General features: G+C 41.2%; 4 protein-coding genes across 6 annotated transcripts; 2 read left to right on the forward strand and 2 right to left on the reverse strand.

Moving 5' to 3' along the window:
- The first annotated feature begins 1,403 nt into the window (after nucleotides 1-1,403).
- Nucleotides 1,404-3,298, forward strand: LOC135335385 (uncharacterized). Its single transcript, XM_064530871.1, has one exon. It carries the CDS (start codon nucleotides 1,474-1,476, stop codon nucleotides 3,181-3,183), a length of 1,710 nt encoding a protein of 569 aa, XP_064386941.1. The 5' UTR covers nucleotides 1,404-1,473; the 3' UTR covers nucleotides 3,184-3,298.
- A 1,083-nt stretch (nucleotides 3,299-4,381) lies between these two features.
- Nucleotides 4,382-7,044, reverse strand: LOC135335391 (transmembrane protein with metallophosphoesterase domain-like). The gene is made up of 3 exons (XM_064530879.1): nucleotides 6,134-7,044; nucleotides 5,221-5,401; nucleotides 4,382-4,776 (listed from the first exon to the last, which is right to left on the reverse strand). The coding sequence occupies exons 1-3, from the start codon at nucleotides 6,924-6,926 to the stop codon at nucleotides 4,449-4,451; spliced, it is 1,302 nt and encodes a 433-aa protein (XP_064386949.1). The 5' UTR covers nucleotides 6,927-7,044; the 3' UTR covers nucleotides 4,382-4,448.
- Nucleotides 7,045-7,073: 29 nt separating this feature from the next.
- Nucleotides 7,074-10,556, forward strand: LOC135335393 (zinc finger Ran-binding domain-containing protein 2-like). 3 transcript variants are annotated; one of them, XM_064530884.1, is made up of 8 exons: nucleotides 7,074-7,245; nucleotides 7,396-7,448; nucleotides 7,649-7,754; nucleotides 8,078-8,237; nucleotides 8,539-8,664; nucleotides 9,085-9,184; nucleotides 9,522-10,126; nucleotides 10,397-10,556. In XM_064530884.1, exons 1-7 carry the CDS (start codon nucleotides 7,181-7,183, stop codon nucleotides 10,115-10,117), a joined length of 1,206 nt encoding a protein of 401 aa, XP_064386954.1. In that variant the 5' UTR covers nucleotides 7,074-7,180; the 3' UTR covers nucleotides 10,118-10,126; nucleotides 10,397-10,556. The 3 variants fall into 3 exon arrangements, with proteins under 3 accessions (XP_064386954.1, XP_064386953.1, XP_064386955.1); XM_064530883.1 differs by having other exon boundaries at nucleotides 9,522-10,556; XM_064530885.1 differs by having other exon boundaries at nucleotides 9,088-9,184; nucleotides 9,522-10,556.
- Nucleotides 10,557-15,278, reverse strand: LOC135335381 (zinc finger protein GLIS3-like). Its single transcript, XM_064530867.1, has 5 exons — nucleotides 15,167-15,278; nucleotides 13,780-15,016; nucleotides 11,819-11,980; nucleotides 11,539-11,637; nucleotides 10,557-11,341 (listed from the first exon to the last, which is right to left on the reverse strand). Exons 1-5 carry the CDS (start codon nucleotides 15,259-15,261, stop codon nucleotides 10,712-10,714), a joined length of 2,223 nt encoding a protein of 740 aa, XP_064386937.1. The 5' UTR covers nucleotides 15,262-15,278; the 3' UTR covers nucleotides 10,557-10,711.
- Between the last annotated feature and the right edge of the window lie 14 nt (nucleotides 15,279-15,292).

Genomic DNA, 15,292 nt, shown 5'->3' on the forward strand with positions numbered 1-15,292 from the left:
GATAAAAATTTAGAACACGGAATGGATATACAAATTAACGCAGCTGAACAATTGGAAATAACTATGAGAGAATTTACATAATTATACTGGACAAGGGCAGATCCAGGATTTTGCTAAAAATTTTACTGAGAATTTACTAGCTACTGTAACATGCAGAGAGAACTGTGTACTGCATGCATGTGTTGCCATGACAGGTTAGCTACCTGTAAAAAAACAAACTGCTGTAGTTTAAAAATGATCACACTTTAATAACACTTACTTTCGTTACTAAGGATTTTTTTCGAGGAGAGCAGTTCAAATGACCACACTCCCTACAGTAGAGAGGTTTCAATACCGGGTTTAAACCAATTTTTCGAGGCACTAAATGTTCGTGTTTCTGGGTCAATCCTCGAAAACCTCGAAAATGCCGTGCCTCGAAAATAACCAGCTATATACGGTATACACATGTGCACTCATGCACTGATGCTTTTTGTGGCTGGTTACCGAAGATTCTTGTTGTAATTTGTGGTCATGTATCCCACAAGTCGTCGAGTGATTGTGAACGAATAGAGATATTTGAAGCCTCCAATGTACTCACTTCTTTTACTCTCTCTCGCCATGTTTGTGTCTCTAGTCAGCCCCTACAAGAAATTTATAGAGATCGAATCTCTGCTCCTCTTTTTATTGGCCCTATATCGTTCGGATTGCAAGGTCTGGATGTACCTTCATTTGTATGGGTTGCCAGGTTGCCGGTTGCATGTTTAAAATCCACCCACTGTATCGGTCTCACGATTACAGTATAGCAGGTAATTTTCGTGCGACCACGAATATTTTGACCCCCGAAAATTACCCGCTATACGGTAAAAATTAATAGGTGCACACTTCACTAATAGGATTATGGGTGTGGCATTTGCTAAAGCGTGAGTATGCATTCTAGCAGCTCTACCCCTGCTTGCGCACTGTGCACTGCCACGGGGTAATTAGCAATTAATCCATCTCTTGTCCGGGCTCCCGTTGTTATAATTATTCCCAATTTGTTCAGCATTTTATTTGTTTCCATGGAGCTATCGATTCCAACAATACGTGCTACACATGGGAGGATATGATATTCGATAATTTTTGGATAAGGTCTACACGAAGTTACATAATAATCTTGTTGTAGACTAGCCCCATGAAAAATATATATAGACTAGAAGTGCAATTCAATCCAAAATTGTGTTTGCACTCCAATATAAACTATGTATAATTATAAGTAAAGGTATACAGTCATGCATACGTACTACATACTGTATAATTTAACATTGTACAAATACATCAGCAGGAGAATGTTCTAGTCACCTCGTGAGATTTCGTAAGAGCTGCACAATTGATGTACAAATAAAGAACACTGATGTTATTGTAGTGTATACATTCTCAAATATGGTATAATGATATAAGAACAGTCGCTCCAAGTGTTGAGTGTGTAGCTAGTACATTCATATAGACTATAAGCCAATGGCTGTTGCTGCTTTCCTGCTGATTGTAATTTCATTAAGTTACGTGTCTAGCTTAAATGAAAATACTACTGACTACTGTAATCAACTGAACTGCCCTCCATGGATGCAAGCAATGGGCTCAGAGTGTGTGTGCAGGACTGACCTCCCTTACTTCTTTTCCTGTGACACTAACATAGCCTACATTGATATCTCTAACTGTATGAGCATCGATAATGATACCGTGTCTGTTGGTGAATGTCCATACAATTACCCGAATGTGTCTGACTATAATGTGGAGTTACCGTCAAGTTTGTCCGATCATGAACTAGATACTGTGTTTTGTGATCCCCTCAACAGAGAAGGCATTCTGTGTCATCATTGTAAGGAAGGATTTGGTGTGGCTCCATTATCATTGGAATACGTCTGTGCCGAGTGCTCTGATAACACTGCTGGGTGGTGGGTGCTGTTCTTCTTGCTTCAATTTGGACCTATCACCATCTTCTACTTGATCAACTTGGTGTGGCAGGTCTCCTTTGCTAAAGCTCCTTTCAGGGGTTTCGTGTTCTTTAGTCAAATTTTCTTTTGGATAATGTCTACACAAAGTGTTATAATAGCTAGGAATAACCTGAATGTAGTTGGTAAAGTTTGTTTCTATACAGTTCAGTTTCTTAACGGCATCTGGAGTCTTAACTTTGTGTCTGTATTGCCACCTTTCTGTGTTAGTACGTCTTTCAAAAACATCGATTTGGTGTACCTCCAATACTTTGTGGCAGTTTACCCCTTGTTTCTCATTGCTTTGACACTCGTACTCTATATGCTTCATGAGCGAAACTTTAAGCCTGTGGTAATTCTCTGGAAGCCGTTTCGTAGATGTTTCATCTCCACAAAGCAAACGTGTGACTGCAAGAGCTCAATTGTGAATGTTATCGCCAATTTCTGTTTATTCTCATTGTCTAACATTATTTCTATTATTTCTACGAGTTTTGATGTCTCCGAAGTATTCAATCTTTGTGTAGCTGATGGCGAAGTGGAAAGGTCGTTATGGGTAGATCCGTCCTCTCCTTACCCTGATCCTGGTCTGCTCTTTCTGTCTCTTGTTTTCTCCATTATTACCATCACTGTTATCGCACTGGTTAGTTCCTATCCACTAAAGTGCATGAAGCTTTGCTTGAAGCGTTGTTGTCGATCTCAAATCTTTCTATACTCGAAAGCATTTTTCGATGACTTCACCTCTAGTTATAAAGACGGTACTAGTAAAGGCTCTTGTTTTAATTGGCAGTATCTTACGATTTTGTACCCCGTTCTTCTGATTTTATCACGAGTGATGTTTTTAGCTGTTTCGAGAACCGATAGATTTTTGTTGCCTTCAATGTACTCACTTCTTCTATTCTCTCTCGCCATGTTTGTTTCTCTGGGTCGCCCCTACAAGAAGGCTATTGACAATGTGATCGAATCTCTGCTCATCTTTTTATTGGCTTTAGTATTTGGATTTTTTAGTCTATACGTGTATTTTGAGCATATCTTCCTTGCGTATGCGTCCCTTTTTCTAGCAACTGTACCCCAGGGATGTTTCGTAGTGTTCATTGCTTACAGTGTGTACACAAGGTACAAGAGATATTGTGTCTGTTGTTGTAAAAAAAAGAAAGAAATGGTGGAAGATATTGAACTGCCGGACAGATTTGTTAATGCTGAGAACTACCCACAACACAATGCCCCAAAACCGCAATGATTATTGGTGCTATTTGAACTTTGATTTGCATGTGGTCTATACCAAGTTTTGTATTTTTTGTTTGTTTGTATGTGTTGTGTGTGCAGTAGAATACAAGGTTTTTCTAATGAGCGCACAGCTCTTGTGTCTTTCCCCTAGCAAGCAGATCTCTTGTCCTGCAGAGGCGGATCCAGGGTTAATTTGTTGGGTTCGTACGTACCACCCTTCTAGTAAGTTCTTATATATAACTTTTGAACTTATACCCTGATAAAACAAGCTAGCTATAGGGAATGTAATGCTATAGAGTCTATTAACAAACACTATACAGGGTGTCATGCATATAGGGGAAAAGGGAGGATGTCCCCCTCTCGCTCCAATTCCTCCCCCCCCCTAAAATTTGGCTACTAGTTGTGTATGACTGAGTGTCCATAGCTGGCAATGTTACATACTAACAAAATAATGGTTGACCTTTTTTTTACGTAGCTGGTTACTTTTCAAAAGCATGCCGTATTTTCCCCAGGCCATCTACCCCCATGGCCATCTACATCAAAATCCTGTATGACACCTGATAGCTCTAATAATGTATACCGCACTTATTATGTGATCAGTGTATACCGGGATTACCGGCCTTAAGAATCTACATGCAGGCTGCTTTACAATTACGATAAGGTGGCCGGTGCTAAGCTTTGGTTTCTCGAGAAAAGAAAGACATTTCAGCGTCTTCACAGAATATGGTGATAGTGCTCTGTGCATGCATTGATGACCATGATGTGGCATGCAGTCTAGGATCAACACCAAGCTCATTACAGCGAACGCATGCTTCTAATAATTTATGCCCATGCTAACAATAACAGTGAATCCTTATACCATATACATGTATACAGTCCATAAAACTTACAGAGTCACAGATATAGTGATCGACGGCGTGTCACAGTTGGTGTAGAGCGTTCCTTATATGGACATCAATGTTTTACACATTGTGGTGTCACACATTGTAGTGAAATGCCAATTCTGCTTTAGGAAGCAAAATTCAAAAGCAAATGGCTTACACGAAAAAAAGCATTAGGATAAGATGGAGAATAGTGCATCCGACAGATCAGGCTGCTTGGACTGTCTTATCAAAGTGTTGCCAAGTTGATCCACTGTTTGTAGAATAGTACTAACGCTTTTTGTGGATAATGCAAAGATTCTGCAAATTAAACCCTGTACCACAGTTAGCTTATCGTATAGAACTCACATTAATAAAAATTGATTTGTACAACACATCTATTAGAATGGTACAACAACTAACTACTAATCAATGTTATTTCGGTAATCTCTGGCCTATAATAATGTCTGAATGGTAACATGTAATAAACAGTTCCAGGACTCACATGCACAAACACACTTGGTCGTGGTTCATACAGACCAACAAAAAATGGATTGTACAAATATATAAACGGAATTGCCGGAAATATCTGTCCTCCATGGGTGTGTCCTGAGAGTACTAGTCGTACATCGTTCCACATGATAGCTTCTACCGCTGCCCAAGGCTGATGGGCCAGTACAATGGTTGGTACCCCCTCCTTTCGACCGGAGAGCGCAGTGTGGAGGTCCATACTATGAGAGCCATACCTGCATGCAGGAAAGAGTGGACGTATGCATGTGGCTTCATATTGGAACAGATAATCGACAGTGCAAATTAGTTCTACAGTATTGATAAAGAATGTAATTATGTGAAGCTATATATAGCTCAAGGTCTCTTCCAAAATGGGGGATTCCGACTTAAAAGCAGTAGTAATTCGCACAACAGAGCTGCATTGTACGGTGTATCAATTCTTTTTGAAACTGAATCAGAAAACTCGTCTGTTAATTTGTATAAGCAAAAGACTACAACATAGTTGATACCGTATAGTAAGTTATTTTTGTATGATGGAAATGTTCGTATTGAAGAATCATACGAAAATTACCGCAATTGATTTAACGTCACTATCCGAGCTGTAGCTGCACAACAATTAAAACTACAAACTATTTAAATGGCTCGTTCGTACGAAAATGTAAACGAAAGGTATGTCTCACCTCATTTTTCTGGTTTCAATGTCCTCAAGACCAGCCAGATACAATCCTCTGTCACATGACTCTGTCCCGAGGTCACGTGATCTGTACAAACACACTCTTTTGTTCATGAGAGGCGTCACATTAAATTGAGGTATGAATTTGATCCAGTTATCCACATCTCCAGTGTAATACTCGTGGTTCCCTAAGGAACAAAAGCCAATTATCATTATATGGAACGAAGAGTAACCACACGCTATAAAATGGCCAAGAACTCAGGTCCGGATTGAAACTACTAACTTCAATGAAAAGCAACCTCTCAGGAACGGCCACCTCTCTACTCCGTAGAATGAGTAGCTTTCTACCCCCTTTAGTAATAGAAAATAACCTCCCAGAATAGACAGCCACACCCAGAAATAGTAGAAAATTATTGCTGAGATACCATTATTTTGCACAATCATGAAAACCTAACTGTAGCTCGTCCCTACAGCCTTTTCAATTCTTGTATGAGCTAGAGAAGCAGTTAGCAATTAAAGCTAAAATACATGTGGATGGCAATTAAAACTTCTCAACGAACCACCTCTCTATAACGGCCAAAAGGCTGTTCCCCAATGGTGTCCATTTTATGAAGGTTCCACTGTAATTACTTATTGTACAGTCCATACCTCTCTTAACATGCAACTACCCCTGAAAAAAGTCAATTGTGATATAAAGGCCAGGCACCCGGTCCCAAATGAACAGTTTCTGTACAAAGCAGCCAAAATTTTTCCCGAAATGCTATGAAGGGGTTCTAGTTTATCTATCAACAATTCAACCTGTAGATCTACATCTACAATGCTACGACTTTGGGTAGCAATGATGAAAGAAACTCTAAATACAGTTATAAATCAAACCTGAATCTAAGGTTGATACCGTCATTATAGATCATAGATCATACCAGTTGAATAGAAGACTCCTTTTCTTGATAATATCTTCTTTAGTGGACTGGCTGCTTCTTTGAGAGCCTGGAAGTTAGAGTCGGCAAGGTCACCGGTGATGACCACAATGTCCGGATTTAGGGTGTTCACTTTGTCAACAATTCTCTCCATCACTCTCTTCCCAGTGAACGCCCCTAAATGTATATCACTGAGTTGTACAATTGTTGTCCCGTTAAGCTTACTGTTCAGTCCTTTAATGGGAACGTTCAAACGAACTATATTTATGCCACTTGCTCCAATTGCACCATACAAAATTAACACCAGTGCACAGATTAGAGCGAGTAATGTACGGATCTTGATTTCACTTCTATCCATTGGAGAACTTCTAGTGTTTCCTCGTAACTTGGAGAATTGACGAAAAACGAAAGACATCATGTCGGAAATGGCCAGGCAGGTGGTTAGAAATACGACGGCCCCTAGACAGTAAGTGCTTATTAGCGAGAGTATGTGGGGATTACTGGAGACAGGGAGTACCACAAACACCATGGTGATCAGGGACGTCAACAGAACGGCCAAAACAACAATCTTGAAAACAAAACCAAACGCAATGATGCTATTAGTTTTGATGACTGTGTTGAGTCGTTTCATGATGTATCGTACACTTACTATAGTTAGCAATTCGATGAAAATGAAGAGATGTGTTCGTACGATCTTGATCCTCTCTAGTCTTGTGAACACCCATGCCTCAAAGAGGCCTATGCACAACAACAGGGCAGCATACACAATCAAAGTCAAAACACTTGGGTACTTCATGATGGGCCCACTGCTGTTCTGTACTGTACCTGTATTACTGCACGTACGTTCGAGAAAAAACTGCTGAGTTGGGGTCTTCTTGTATTACTTTATGGGATATAAAATTATTCCCACTTGTCTCGTGAATCAGCCGCCCTTCTTTTGGGGCGGCTGATTCATGAGATTATCGACCCACATATGTGTACGTGTACGTGTACATGTGTTAGAGATCGAGAGCAGAGCTAGCTTATATAGCTAGTTAGAGCACATTGCAAATGGCTGCCATGGCAAACAAAGCTCAGCCTCTCAACGATGGTGACTGGATCTGTTCTGACAAGAAGTAAGATAAATATGTTTTGTATTTCGAGACTTCCTGTCTGTGTAATAATGTTTTAGACAACCCATAGTTTAATACTTTAATAGTAGTCCACACAAGTGCAGAATGTACCGTATACACCGCGTACCGCAATATACACCTACCTTATTTCAGCTGTGCTAATGTCAACTTCTCGTTCCGAGCCTCCTGTAACAAGTGTGGAAAAGGTACAGCTGCACGTTTCTATTTTGATTTACTGTGTGCTTTTCAAATAATCCGCCCACAAAAAGTAATTACTTTTACAGACTACACATACAAAATTTAAATGTATGTGGGTTCCATGTTTAAGTGCGAAGGGTGCTCTGTATTTTCATGCACTTGGCCAAGTGGTTTATACATGTATGTAATGTGTCTATACTTCCCTCAGACAAAGGCAAAGTGGAGTACTTTCAGAAGAAGGGCACTGAGATTGGCAAGCAGGCGGCCACCAAGAGTGGGGGCCTCTTCAGCGCCGACGACTGGCAGTGCTCAAAGTGAGACCTTGTAGACAGGAGGGTGTTTCCCCTTTTCATGGCAACGTTACACACAATTGTAGAGACACGGGTGTTTTCCCTTTTAAAGGTTGTAGACATGCAGGGCATTCATCCTTCGGCAAGTTTTATATGTAGGCAGTGTGTCTTTCCCTCACAGTGTTGTTATCATAATGGACGTAGTGCAGCCAGTAGAGGCTTAGAAAATGGTTTGTGTATTGTCAATACATGCACCTTCCTTTTCATGCAGTCTTTATGTTACGTTATATGTGCTTACAGTTTGTGGGATTCTGAACTGGACACCTAATTGGTTCATACCCATACAGGTGTGGGAATGTGAACTGGGCACGAAGGACCGACTGTAACGTATGCAACGAGCCCAAGTTTGGAACAATAGAGCCAAGGACGGGACTGGGTGGAGGCTATAATGAAAGAGACGGTGTTGAGTACTTACAGAGAGAAGCGTCTGATGATGAGTACGATGATGTGAGTGGTAGAATAGCAGCCATTTGTTATTGGACCAATGGAACTAAAGTTATGGCTGTTCAAAGATACTCTATTTAACGCTTTTATGTTGAAGTGTGCATGAAAGCCTTTGTATATGTACGAATTGTGACTGAGTTTGAGACACTCTGTGGTAGAGTTTATAAGAAAGACCCTTATCATACCATCCATTCTTACAACCTTACTCGATCCACACCCACAAACGTTGAACTGTTATTAGACATTCGTCTGTACACATCGAATCAGTTGCTACACTTTATGCATGGGGTTCTCCTCTCTACAGTTCGGTCGCAAGAAAAAGAAGAAGAGGAGAGGGTCTTTGGAGCAGGAGAGGGAGGTGGTGAAGGAGACAGTGAGCTCAGAAACCAACGTGCCAATCGTCTCGTCAACCTCTATGGAGGAGGAGGAGGTATGTCCTTCTCACAGGTTACCATATTTTTTACTTTAGTTGCTGAACAGTTGTGTTTAACATGCACATTAGGCTGTAGTATAGTGCCAGAAAAATAGAAATCGTCATAAATTTTAATTACACGGAGATTGCACGTAGAAATATTATAATTGACAAATCCCCGACATCCATTAATAGTGCTGGGCTTCTTTTACTTTTTAATGTGGTGCTCTTTGCCAATTACAATTTGTCACCTGTAAACACACTATCTCCCCCTCTCGATCCCCACTGCACACATACAGTTAATCACACTGTGTACCCCCTCCTCCCACCCACCCACATACCGTCTACCCCCTAGGGGCCCCAACACACAGTAATCACACCATATTTCCCTCCCCCACCCACACAGTAATCACACCGTATTTCCCTCCCCACACACAGGAGGAGGAGGACAGTGACGATGAGGTCGACCTCTCTAAGTATGATCTAGTGGATGAGAGCAATGACGAAGATAATGCAGCCACTGACCAAAAGAACTGCAGTAAGTTCAATGTGGCTGAAAGTAAATATGCAGTCAGTGCGGGTTAGCGAGTTAATTTTCACCAGCTTAAAATGTTCTGCCACCCACTGGGAGCAAGTAAATTTCCTACTTGCATCTTGTCGATCACCCACTTAGTATTTGGAATCCACATTTTCACCCACTTTTGCAAAATCTTGAAAGAAACTCTGCTAGGGATTTTGTTCTACAATTAGTGGTTAGACAAAGGATATAATTACGTGATTCTATACATGTATACTGTCAGAATAGGGAACTTTTAGAAAGCACATGTGAGGTGGTGATGTGTTTTCCGATGTAATTGTTTCTTATTTTCTGGTAGATATGGACCTCTCCAAGTACCCACTCCAACCTGACTATCGTGAGAGTGAGAGCAAGAATAGAACTCGAAATCGATCAGAGGACAAATCTTCAGATAGACAGAAACAGCACTCGTCTCACTCTCCGTCCAGTCGTTCTCGATCCCCTCGTTCTAAACACAGTCGGTCAAGATCTCGCGATCGAGGAAGAAAGAGAAGTCGAAGTAGATCTCGCAGTCCGAGACGCAAGAGAACCTCGCGTGGATCTAGAAGCCGATCCAAGTCTAGAAATCGTCAGCAATCTAATTCCTCTGGAAGCGATCGAGGAAAGGGTCGAAGGTCATCTCGGAGCCGTAGTCGTAGCAATGAACGAAGGAGGGAGAGACGTAAACCTTCTCGAGAAAGAAGCAGATCAGTCTCTCGCGATCGAAGGCGATCCAAATACCGTTCCAGATCAAACAGCCGAGACAGGAGACGAAACAGGCGTAGGCGGTCTTGTTCCGGTAATAGGAGTCAGTCGAGGTCACGTTCCAGAGATCGTAGGAGGAAGAGGTCCAGTTCCAGAGATAGAAGGAGAAGTCACCGGTCCCGTTCCAGATCCAAAGATCGCTATCGATAGCTGTGTTGAGTAGGTGTTGCGTTGGTAATGGTAACAGGTTCCCGTAATTAGACTAACTACTTGATCTGTATTTGATAATAATTATACCCACGTCATAATTATTCCAAAATCAACTATAGTGCTGTTTGCCATAAATAATTATTACAATGTATATACAGTATTAATGTGCGTGCACTTTTAATACGAGATTCTTATTTTGGCCCATCTAATGTCTAGCTGCACTTTTGTTAAATAAATTGGCTTATAGAATGTTCTTTTTTCCATATGCACACACCTCAGAATCAACGATGACTCTTAGGACTCGTACGATGTTCTAGTTTCTTTTTTGTTGTTTTTGGTTATAATTTATTGTCACACATAATTATTGTATTGTACATGTATAATACTGTGTTGCCTATAGGCATTTGGCGTATATACAATTAATTATGAATGACCAGCACTGTGGAAAAAATCATCAATTTGAAAAGACAAGAAATAGTAAACATAGGTATTATACATCGTTAATAATTATGAAAAAAATGCCATGGCATATGGATAAATAATTATAGGGAACGAGCAACAGTTGAAAACGTACAGTAAGTATACAGTCAATTTCTACTGTGCAGTGAACTCAGGAATGGAGTAATATCCGTTTTCAGGATGCACTTGTAGCTGAGAATACTCACTTGCACCTAAACCAACGGCCTCAGCATAATTAGGAGGGGGTTGGGAGTAATGACCAGTCGGGTACATCGAGAGCCTCACGCCGTTGCTGTACTCAGGTTGTGGAGGGGAGTAGACCACTTGCATGGGGCTGGAGGGGTCGGAGCTGTACATATGGTCGTCTGAAGTTGGTTGCTCGGATACAAACACGCCTTGAGAGACTACGAGATGGTGAGCAGGATTCCTAGTGGGCGAAGCTTGAGACATGTGATGTACAGTTGCCAAGGGAGCTGCGTGAGACAGCTGATAACCATTCTGTGAGATATTGTGGGAGTGAGAGAGCGTATTTGGGTAGGAGGTTAAGAGGGGTGGAGGTGGGTGGTTCGGTGCAAACACAGAGTTCATTGGGTGTCCACTTGACAATGGGTATTGGGCGAGGTGTGGATTAGGCTCCGTTTTGATTGGTCTGAGTTTCTCACGGGGAGGTGGTTTGTTAGTAATCGATTTCCTTGGTTCAGAGACAGTTAGCGATTGTACTGTGAGGCAGTTACCTAGCTGTTCAGTACCGTCTTCTTGCCGAGGCTGTGTGTGATTGGATGCATGGGTATAAAGTTATAATATTGGCCACTATGTACTTGTAACAAAAATTGAATGGTTTGTAATTTAATTTGCCTACACGTATATAATTATGCTAAAATTAATACTCATTAAGGCATGCGCATTGCGGTACGCTATATATAGGAGGAACAAAGAGCAGTAACACAGTTACTAATATTCACCTTCTTCCGTTCTTGCAGATGTGACTTTGTATGTTTCCTCAGAGAGCTTGGGTCAGTGTAGCGTTTAGTACAGCCAGGGTGAGTGCACACATAGGGCTTCTGTATGACAACCAGCGTGCAAGCATTATATAAAATGCAGAATGACTTTATCAGCTATATCTATATTGCTCTGTATTTTTAAGGACAAATCAGTGCAGCTAAAACGATCAACATTGTAAGCACATAATACATGCGTGAACCGGGTACTTGGATGAGTGCAGCTTATTACATATAGACGTACCTGGTCAATGTGAGTCTTCTGGTGCTTGGACCTGTCGGATGAGTTAGAAAATGATTTGTTGCAACCAAAGAACTGGCAGGTGTACGGCTTCTCTCCCGTATGAGTGCGGAGATGGATCTTAAGATTCTCCAGACGAGAGAACGCTTTGCAGCATCCTGGATACTGCAACAGGAATATTAATTTAGCAACAATTTAATAATAAAAGCTTCCACTATAACTATAAAAAGTACCGTGCACACATACATAGTAGACATTGGTATAGCCTCGGTCCCAGGCCGATTTTTCTCCGAAAGGGAGAAAAATACGACCTGGGACGAGGCTAATATTGGTATATGGATATTCATTAGCAGTATTTCCAACAGTAATTGGCCAGTTTAAGTATTCATTGCAACAACTATGGTGGCCAATTAAATCCTACTTAGAATACAGGTGCAGTGTGTTTACTCCTAGGGTAGTATTCATTGCTGCTATAGACCAAGGCTGCAACTATTCATTGAGAAAGCCGCTGTCCGTCTATAGCTCATAGTTGAAGTGCTGGTAGGGAGCCGAGTATGAGACTTTTCCTGCATAAATATAGCTAATACTCTCTACTATAATTATAGGCAATAATTATATCTACTACATTTTTGACAACTATACTATACTACATGTATGAGTGCTTATCCGATGTTACTCTATATACATGCATGAGGTGGGATCAAGTATATGATTGGGTTGAAACTATAGAAAATTGAGTAGTATACTGAGGAGTAGAGATTGTATAGGCATACAGGAGCCCATAAATAGAGAGACCTCTCTATTTATGGGCTCCTGGTATATATATAGAATACATATGTGGCACAGCAGTTTGAGTTGGTTCTCTAGTTTACCACAATCCACTTGATCATTGTGTGTTCAGATTACTATCTTGGTTACACCCAATCTGATAAAGCTTGCATGCATTACACAGCATAAACCATGATATGCCAGTGTCATGAAAACTTTTCTACAAAATCAGGCTGGGGATTGAGGCCCCTATAGTGCTGTTTTTTGATTCACTGTGTTCACTTGGCATGATCTAATAACTGTAAGCTGGGTACCTAACAAAAATTCCAAGTGCACAAACATACACCTTGTATGCATGTGTGCGTGCACTTATTCAAAGGTGACAATATGACAGTGTGCATGAATGAACTACCGAACCTTAGGTCACACCTCAGGCAACAATAACAGCTGCCCATGATTAGGGTAAAAGTGTAAAGGGTAAACAGATTCATGTCACTTTTAGTCTAGCGAAGACCATGGACATTGGTATAGTAACACAATCCGTTTATGGAGGGAAACGGTCAATATACACAATTTTCACGCTTGACCAAATTGTCAAGTACTGCGTTATTGTAAACAAGTCGCTAGCTTTACCACAAAAATCCTAGACAGGTCATCAAGCCCTCTCTCATGCATGATTTCCTTCAACTGGTAAACACCAAGCTCTCTTAAGCTTCCATTGAGCAGGTGCAACTCCCTTGCCACTGCTTATATAATCGTACACCTATAACATATGACTATACGTACATACATAAGAGCCAGATGCTATCGTAAAAGGATATAATCCAAAATACGAAGTAGCTAATTGCTCGGTAAAAGCTGGGAAGTAAAACAGGCAGAATGCATGGGTGGCATTGTTTTGGATAAGGTTACACAAGGCCATTAATGTCTAAGAGAGACGAATAAAACAAAGGCAACGAATCACAAACACAGAATTCCAGCTCAAGTGGAGAGAAGCACAATTCAGTTAGGGTTCTCAAAAGTTCAATTCAAAAAATGTGAAGCATCGTCAACTATTTAAAGGTCATATTGCGTAACCATTGCTGCTATACTATTCTTAGGATAGTAGTAGGTTACCAGCTGAAAATCTGCACTTATAATACACAAACTATCAATGGGGCTTTACTAGTGCATGCATGCATGTAAGAGGGACTTACTGTGCACTTGTTAGGCTTTTCACCAGAGTGGATCCGCATGTGAATGAGCAGCTTGTATCGAGCATTAAATGGTTTTTTCTTTCGAATACATGCTTTCCACATACAGGTGAAGTCCTCAGATTTTCCTTTTTCCACATGTCGACTCTCGATGTGCTGGACCAGATCCTCTTGCTCATCACACATCTGGTTGCAGCCCTCCCACAAACACACATATGGTTCCATATCATCTCTCGGTTGGTTAGAATGAGTTGATGTTGAGTGCGAGGTCATGCTACAGTTGCTCCTAGGGCTCAGATGGTCATAATATTCGATGGGTTGAGCAGCGGAAACCTGGTGTACTGCAAGGTTACTTGGCTGCTCATTTCCTGGATAGCTGTATCTCAATAAACTTCTCCGACGGTGTTCCGTGAAAGTTATTTTGTTGGTGATGGTAGTGTCCATTGATCCATCCAGATTTTGGTTTTGTTCGATTGAAGTCTTTTGTTTTTGCAAGCGATAGTGTCCTGGAGCTCCGGGGATGGGTTCGACTTGTCCATTTGGTGGCATTGGGAACATTGCTGCTGTAAGAGAGGAACGATACAGATCACTGAGTAGGTCAGAGTGAGGTGAACTTGAGAGAGCTCGCTTTCTGGAGAGATGGTGAGTCGAGCTGTGTGGACTCAACAACGAAGGGAAAGAAGGAACTTCACTGATGCCAGAGCCAAGATATGGAGACAGGGAGTTTATTGGTGGGATTGCAGAAGAAAAATCATCCAGATCTGTGTTACTACCGGAGATGCAACTAGACAACTGAGGAAGAAGTGAACGTTGTTGGGCTCTTAATTTGCTTTGAGGGCTGAGGTAGGGATTTTGCTCAAATGATGCATCCTGATCGTGACTTGGTTTTCTTGTTCTCTGAAAGCATAGAGTATTTGGAGCTTCTCGTCTCGTATGGGCACACTGCATCAAATTATTCTCCTGTTTGATACAAGCAGCCAGATCTTGAGGTCCTTTGCAAATAGTCTGCTTCATTGGAGGATGGCCTTCACCTAGTACATTTCTTTGCAAACTCAGGTGTGGTAACGTGCAGTTATCGTCTCCAGATTTTTCCCCGTTAGAGAGCTGCAAGTTGTTGGTAACATCGGCGCAATGTTCTGATGAAACTGTGGGGTAGCCATTTTCTGCATGAAACAGTACAGGTGCAGCTATCTTGTACTGCAAAGGATGCCCAGATAAGTGGTTGTCCATTTTTAGATCTCTGTATGTGTGTAATAAAGTAGGGTGAATACAAGCAAGACCTAGTACCTGTAGTTAGCAGATCAAAAAAAGAGTTTTACAGTCATTACAATAATTAATGCATAGATGTAGACTAGATCTCTAGCATGCTAAAAAATAATATTTGTCTTACCTTATCCAAATTGCAAGTGCTTGCTTTGCAGAGAATGGCTGAATGATCAGCTTACTGTACTGACAAGGTACATGTACAGCTTTGGACAACAACATGTACCTGACTAGACCCTCCCCCTACAAAAAG

The sequence above is a fragment of the Halichondria panicea genome, chromosome 4 (assembly GCF_963675165.1).
Source record: "Halichondria panicea chromosome 4, odHalPani1.1, whole genome shotgun sequence".
Classification (NCBI taxonomy): Eukaryota; Metazoa; Porifera; class Demospongiae; order Suberitida; family Halichondriidae; genus Halichondria; species Halichondria panicea.